Source organism: Sardina pilchardus, chromosome 5, assembly GCF_963854185.1.
Source record: "Sardina pilchardus chromosome 5, fSarPil1.1, whole genome shotgun sequence".
Classification (NCBI taxonomy): Eukaryota; Metazoa; Chordata; class Actinopteri; order Clupeiformes; family Clupeidae; genus Sardina; species Sardina pilchardus.
The window spans coordinates 26,831,907-26,839,074 of record NC_084998.1 but is presented as its reverse complement, the minus strand read 5'-3'; the positions used below and the strand labels follow the sequence as shown (position 1 = coordinate 26,839,074).

Genomic DNA, 7,168 nt, shown 5'->3' with positions numbered 1-7,168 from the left:
AATAAATTATGGTAGGTACCACTTGTGTCTATTATTATCCAATAGTTTACTGTTTATACTGTATATTGATCTAACATCTCTGTGACATCCTCATGTATTGATGTACAATTGAAAAAAATACGAAACACTGCGGTTGTTCACAAGTTTAAGAAATCCATTTACTTGTTCTTGGTTGAGAAACGTGATAAATACGTTTAGCCTTGGATCCTGCTCCCATCATAACCAACAGAATCAATCACCACCATCTTTGTAAACATTTTTTACTTTGATTAAAGCTAACATAATAAAGAATACAAAATGGCATGTCAGATGTACATATCCTTAAAGCAGTTATTTGATCTGGGTGAATAGGTTACCCTGTTTTATTGCATCTCCTGGCTTAAGGCCCAAATTATCTATAGCCACTGTAAACAGGGCAGGCTTATTGACCATAAAGAGCCTTCCCGTAACTCACTAGAATGACCTTGGAGCCAACGATGCTAAGGTCACAGTTTCAGTTTCCACAAAATTGAGAGAAAAAAAAATGCTGACACTGACGCTGATTTAGCCAGATCTCCAGGTCTTCATCGACCTTCTTGTGTACCCAACCCCAAATGCTGCAGTAATATGTATGCATCGTTAGTGCCATACTCTTTTAACAAGGCTGGTGACCAAAGATTCTAGAGCGGAGCGCTCTATGATCTTTGCTGGTGACTTAAGTGGACCACTGACTTTGAAACATGCACAGGACCTGATAAACAATACTATAACAAAGCAATCCCACAATGTTTGTGTTTTACACATGTCAAACAAAGTGTTTTCACAATTATGACTTTCGTTAGATGTAAATAGTAAATCACCATGACAACATGGCTTAACCTCCAGGAAGGAGAATCGTTACGTGACTCACAGGCCTACCTTGAAGCCTCTGTGCTTCTGCTGTTGGGCTATCAGGACCAAAGCAATAGATACAGTCACTGTCATGGATGTGGCACTATCATTTGTGCATGCAAAACAGCAATACCGTTATGACTTTGGTTTGATAATCAGTCTTCATGATTTATAACAGTGTCTTCATCGATTCTCACTCAATAATATTTTATTTTCTTGGACGACACTCTTATCTTATCTGAGATGATACAGAAATGGAAGCAGTGATTTATAAGGGATCAAAAACATTTTGTGGTGCGCACATCCGAAAAAAACATCCAAAAAGTATTAACATATAGGCCTAAATGTCGGCAGAGAATGACCACACTTGCTTTCAATCATTATACCTCCGCCAAGGAGGTTATGTTTTCATCGGGGTTTGTTTGTTTGTTTGTTTGTCAGTCTGTCTATTTGTTTGTTTGTTTGTTCACAAGTTATGGATGGATTTCAATGACATTTTCAGGGAAGGTCTGAAATGACCCAAGACAGAAACGATTAAATGGGAGTGATTTGTATCACCGTCTGGATCCAGGCGGCGGATCTGGACAGTCTTGAAAGCTTATGATGTCCTGTTCTGATAAAAAGGCGAAAAGATAACCTCCCTGGCAGTTTCAATCCGCTAATCAAATGACCACCTCTCCCTACAACCCACAAGTAAAACATTACGTCAAGTCATAAAATATGCTGGTGCTATCTCCCTTTCTAAACTGTGATATGGCAATAAAATAAACTACCAATTGATGAACCTGCCTTGTGTATGAAAGCACAAAGGTTGGTGGGATGACGAACAACGCAAAAAGGAAATCAAGCTGATCTAGGAAGACTGGTGTCTTTCCTCGCTGCCCAATCTGGAATGCACAGGCCTCTGAGGCTCCTCGGAAAGGTAAAGTGTTTAACTGTGGAAATATCTGTTGTATATATGTATTCATATATAGTATAAGGTTTACATACACACTTTGTTTATGTGTGTAATTACCATATACTAAGCTAAAATTAAACAAAACATTTCATTGTTATAACTATTATTATTATTATTATTATTATTATTATTATTAGTAGTAGTAGTAGAAGCTAGTAGTAGTAGTAGTAGAAGCTAAAGTTAAAGTTGACTGGTATGTAGCAGATATTTTTAAAGTGTAAGTGACACAAACTCGCAATGGCGGGTTGAGCCGGAACGGTCCCGGACCGTAGTAGTAGTAGTAATAGCATAAGTGGATGTAGCCATTTTTCATAATAGTTTCTCCTGTAGGCACAGCCTAATGGGTGACACTGGCGTAACACAACAACCATCCTCAATCATGAGCACTGATGAGAAGAAGGAGAAGAAGGAGAAGAAGAAGCTCGGTATGTTCTCATATGGTTTTCATATGGTCCTCATACATTACGGGGTCCCTCCATATGGATGTCTAAGATGTGTAGGCATGTGTGAATAGAAACATGTGTACAGTACATTGGTGCTAAAATATTTTTGTGTGTCTTTGTGTTTGCCTCTGTGTGTGTATGTGTATGCTCACTGTATGTGTCCGCCTCTCTCTCACTCTGTGTGTGTGTGTGTGTGTGTATGTGTTTGTTTGTTTGTGTATCTATGTGTCTGCCTCTGTGTGTGTGTGTGTGTGTGTGTGTCTATGTGTCTGCCTGTGTGTGTGTGTGTGTGTGTGGGTGATTGTGTGTCTTTGTGTCTGCCTGTGTGTGTATGTGTGTGTGTGTGTGTGTGTGTCTGTGTCTGCCTCTGTGTGTGTGGCGTGGTGTGGTGTGTGTGTGTGTGTGTGTGTGTTTGTGTGTCTATGTGTCTGCCTCTGTGTGTGTGTGTGTGTGTGTGTGTGTGTGTGTGTGTGTGTGTGTGTGTCTCTCTGTGTGTGCGTGTTTCAGGACTCCAAGCCCCTGAGAACGTTACCCAGAGCAGTTCCACTGGCGCTGTGCGCTGGGCTCTTCCTGAGGAGCCCCGTCAGATGCACAACTCAGCACCCACCAAAATCACCCCCCGCAAACCAAAGGTTCACTTGGAAAATCTGTCCATAATTTATCGTAATTTCCCAACTATGGTTTTGTTTCTTTTAACTTACATTAAAACACTGCCCTGTGGCTAACACACAATGCGGCTAATAGACAGGAAATGACTGTAGATCTGTTTTTTACTGACGGTTTTGTCTATTTATATGACCCCTTTCATTTCTGTTCTATTAGGACCTGAAAGATCTGCGTGGCCTACAGGAATGCACAAAATTTATCATCAACTGGAAGCAACAAGTTGAGAATGTTTGCAAGGTTGGTTATCGTAATCTGATTTAATGCCGTTCTATCATTCTGGCCATAAAAGTGATACAGTTCCCACTGCTGACTTCAAGTAAACATCTGTGGAACTACATAACACTACATAAACTCTGTCATACTCTGTCAAATCTAACTATTCTAACTCTGTTATTAGTAGGCCTATGTCCATTATAAATGATCTTAGCTAATGCTGATTAATTTGCGAGCTGAGTCTTTTTGTTCAATTATTCTTTTACACAGCAGTGTACAGTTTAATATGGCACGTAGCTGACCAGTCATCAGTTCTAGTTTTATGGCTCAGGGCAAGAACCTCTGCTCTGTTTAGAGCACAATCAGGGTAACAGGGAAACCTTGTGTAATCTAAAGTGAAATCAAAATACGGTTCACTGTAAAATATGGTGATGGCATCATATAAAGTGCTGTATAAAGTTTTAAGGAATAAAAAAAACAACAGCTCGTCTCACCACTTATCACAGTTCATCATCGGTTCATTCCACTGCAACACGCCAGTTGGAGCCATAACTTTTACATGTGTCCTTATAAGGGAAGAGCGTGATCACAAACCGCCCTGAATATAATCAGTCAGAGGTTATAGTGATGATTATGGTATTGAGTAGTCACATTTATTTGTGTGTGTGTGTGTGTGTGTGTGTGTGTGTGTGTGTGTGTGTGTGTGTGTGTGTGTCTGTGCAGAACAGCACAGGGGCCGATGGCAGCAGCAAAGACCAGAAAGACCTACCCAGTAGTCTGGAGCGGAGTCGCAAACTCATCCTGCGGTGGGCTGAGGAGCTCAAGAAAGTAGACGCGGTAGGCAGCCTCCATCATGCTTATATCACATTTAACATCTGTTACTCCTCCTGTCTGTTTCAAAGCATTTCTATGCTCCTTTTACAGAGCAACTCTGGATGCATACGTAGTAAACCAAAGAACAAAGTGTAGAACTTGTAGAAGTCTTTTTGATATATTTTCACTATTGTTATGGCTGTGAAGCTGCATTATAATGACATCTGACAAGTAGCTGGTTGTTGTCCAATGATCCGCCGTGTGTGTGTGTGTGTATGTGTATGTGTGTGTTTCACAGCTGTTCAGCGATGTTAGTGAGAGGAAGGAGGAAAAACAGAATGACAAAGCAACAACACAGAGTGACAACACTGAAGCGGACCAGAGGGTCATGGAGTGGGCCAAAGAGCTTCAGACTGTCACTGAGGTACAGCTCACAGATATCGCTTGGAAATATTGTTTCTCTCATGATGTGGATGTGCTGTATTAATATGTGTGTGTGTGTGTGTGTGTGTGTGTGTATGTGTGTGTGTGTGTGTGTTTGCTGTGTGTGTGTGTGTGCACGTGTGTGTGTGTGTGTGTGTGTGTGTGTGTGTGTGTGTGTGTGTGTGTGTGTGTGTGTGTGTGTGTATGTTTGTCTGTGAAAAGAGATGTGGTCTGATGAGAGAGGAGCTTCTCCAGGCTCTGAGACAACTGCAACTGCGCAAGAAGAAACTGATGATGACCCTGCTCCCCTTCCTGGAATTTATCACCTGGTCGATGCTGAAAGAAGACCGGGTAAGCCATGACCCAGCAAATTTCACTTGACAAACTGCCAAAGGCTGTGCAATCATTATGACTGTTGAAAGTCCTGTCTCAAGAAAGAGCTCTTCCCTACTCCAAATAAAACAACAGCCTTGTCAACATCTGAATACTATTGCTTTCAAGAACTAGCTGGTTAGATAATAACATGTGCAAAGTACTTCACTCACCCCACTGCTTTCTGGAGATTTCATCTCACCAAAATGATCTTCATGGCGGGCCCCACCTGAGCTTGAGTAGACCTATGCCGCACAGTTAGCCTGGGTGTTCCCATGCTGCCTTGCACGCAATTTCATTCACGGCAGTCTGGGAACTACCGCCCTAATTTTCTCCTGAGAAAGGGGACCAATCACAGAACAGGGGGGAAAGCAAGGCTATGATGAGCTATGCACAGACACATTTGATAGACATCCGTGGCACCCAATGAACGGATCTGGGCATTTTTTTTTAAATACGAGAAAATTAACGTTTGGTTGCCAGACCACGTCTCATTTAAGAAGTAGTAGGCACTAGCTTCTGCACAGTATGAATATACAGCATTATACAAAGCAACAAACATCGGGCACACCTTTGCATTCTACAAAGTTTATTTGTTCTGTCCCTCTGTTTCAGGACTCTGTCTCTCAGCTGTGGCTTGCCACCAAACAGCGCACCTGGAAGACAGGTTAAACTCACTAATATCAATTTCATTAGCAATTTGTTTTGGATGTGTGATATCTTATTGTAAAAGCCAAGCTATTCAAGCTAATTGAGTTCCTCTTCCCAAAACAGAGACACCCAAGTACATCCCAAATTCAGGTATTAGTGTCGACATTTTTAAATTAATATCTTTTAATATGGTAATCTTAAACATGTATGATTTATGGAATTTAATTGTGTAATTCTTATGTCCCTTAGTGTGGGACTGGATCTGTAGTGCATCAGGTACGGTTTCCACTGCTGTTTTCTGTTGTCAGATCATATTTGTTGCATGTCTCAACTTTTTAGGTTTTATTTTCATACATTTACTATAGGGTAGAGCAATTAGAGAAGTATATATTCAATATGAAATAATTGATCCAATTTTAATGTATGTGTTTACACTGCATTCTAATCCTCCACAATGTAATGGCTCTGCTTCCATGAGTGTGTAGTTAGCTGCAAGTGTCTTCTTCTCTTCTGAGATTGTCAGGTTTATAGTTATGACAGGTCATGTTATTTAATAGCAACACCTGTATTAATGCATAATGCATGCCGCACCTTGTGGCTCATTCATACAACATATTAATAATAGATAGATAAATAGATAAATAGATACTTTATTGATCCCCAACGAGAAATTCAAGATAATAGCATAAAGAAGCATAATTGATCCTTTGAGATGGTAACCATAACCATAACTTTGGTTTTCACCCAGTCAACGTAACGCTGGACACAATGACCAATCACCCGTGGCTGATCGTGTCCGACGACCGCAAGAAGGTGCAGGAGGCGCACACGGAGATAGAGGTGGCCTTCAGCGCACAGCGCTTTGATAGTTGGCCATGCGTGCTGGGCTGGGAAGGTATGGCCGTCGGCCGCCACTACTGGGAGGTACAGCTGGCCAACAATGGCTACTGGAGGCTCGGCTTGACCACGGCCTCCTCAAAGCGCCAGGGTCGCTTCACCATGTGCCCTGAGGAGGGCTACTGGACACTGTGGCGGAGCACTCGGCAGTTCTACGCCTGCAGTAAGCCGGAAACCCTTCTGCCCCAGGAGCTGGTGCCCACCAGAGTGGGCATTTACTTGGACTATGATGAAGGTCAGATCTCCTTCTACAACGCGGAGACGCGGTCGCATCTCTACACATTCAAGGGTGTCTTCCGTGAAAAGCTTTACCCCCTCTTCGCACCTCTGGACGGACGTACGCTCATGACTATAACATCCCCTAACATGTAAGGCTTTGAAAAGTTTAGCAAATTTATTGTCGACAACTAACCCATTTACGTTTAGGCTCCACCATTTGTATCATATTTACCATCCAAAAACGAAGTTTCTGAATTGATGAAGGTACATCATTTTCACATCAGTCTGGTCCAACTACTTCATTAACATTTTGCCACTAGCCTTAAAATGGCATATTATGAAACAATTCAATGTGTATAAAATGCAATGCTTCAAAATATTCCTGTATCCTTGCATAGCATGTGTGATAGGCAAAACAGTGCAGTTTGATAGGTAAAAAACTATATGCCAAGTTACCTTATTAAAAGTATCCTACACCTACCATGTCTGTCTTTATTGGGGGCCAAGCAGCAAGCAACAAAGTCATCCGCAGCATTTCTACCTTTTGTTATTGGGAGACATGAAGCAAAACAGTGAAGTTAGGATGATTCTAAGGGCCCTGCACTGACAAGGACCCCCCTCCAGAGAGCACCAGGGGAACCAG

At 41.8% G+C, this 7,168-nt stretch overlaps 1 protein-coding gene across 1 annotated transcript; it reads left to right on the top strand.

The window, feature by feature from the left end:
* The first annotated feature begins 1,746 nt into the window (after positions 1-1,746).
* si:ch211-114c12.5 (E3 ubiquitin-protein ligase TRIM39) lies at positions 1,747-6,873 on the top strand. Its single transcript, XM_062535719.1, has 11 exons — positions 1,747-1,792; positions 2,159-2,253; positions 2,779-2,903; positions 3,094-3,174; positions 3,874-3,987; positions 4,262-4,387; positions 4,609-4,737; positions 5,374-5,425; positions 5,533-5,559; positions 5,659-5,685; positions 6,158-6,873. Exons 2-11 carry the CDS (start codon positions 2,169-2,171, stop codon positions 6,676-6,678), a joined length of 1,287 nt encoding a protein of 428 aa, XP_062391703.1. The 5' UTR covers positions 1,747-1,792; positions 2,159-2,168; the 3' UTR covers positions 6,679-6,873.
* Positions 6,874-7,168: the final 295 nt, after the last annotated feature.

Excerpts from the sequence above, each read along its gene's own strand:
- si:ch211-114c12.5 (XM_062535719.1), top strand. The coding sequence starts at position 2,169 with ATGGGTGACACTGGCGTAACACAACAACCATCCTCAATCATGAGCACT. Across the intron at positions 3,175-3,873 it reads AAGTTGAGAATGTTTGCAAG|AACAGCACAGGGGCCGATGG; the intron begins GTTGGTTATCGT and ends GTGTCTGTGCAG. Across the intron at positions 5,686-6,157 it reads CTGGATCTGTAGTGCATCAG|TCAACGTAACGCTGGACACA; the intron begins GTACGGTTTCCA and ends GTTTTCACCCAG.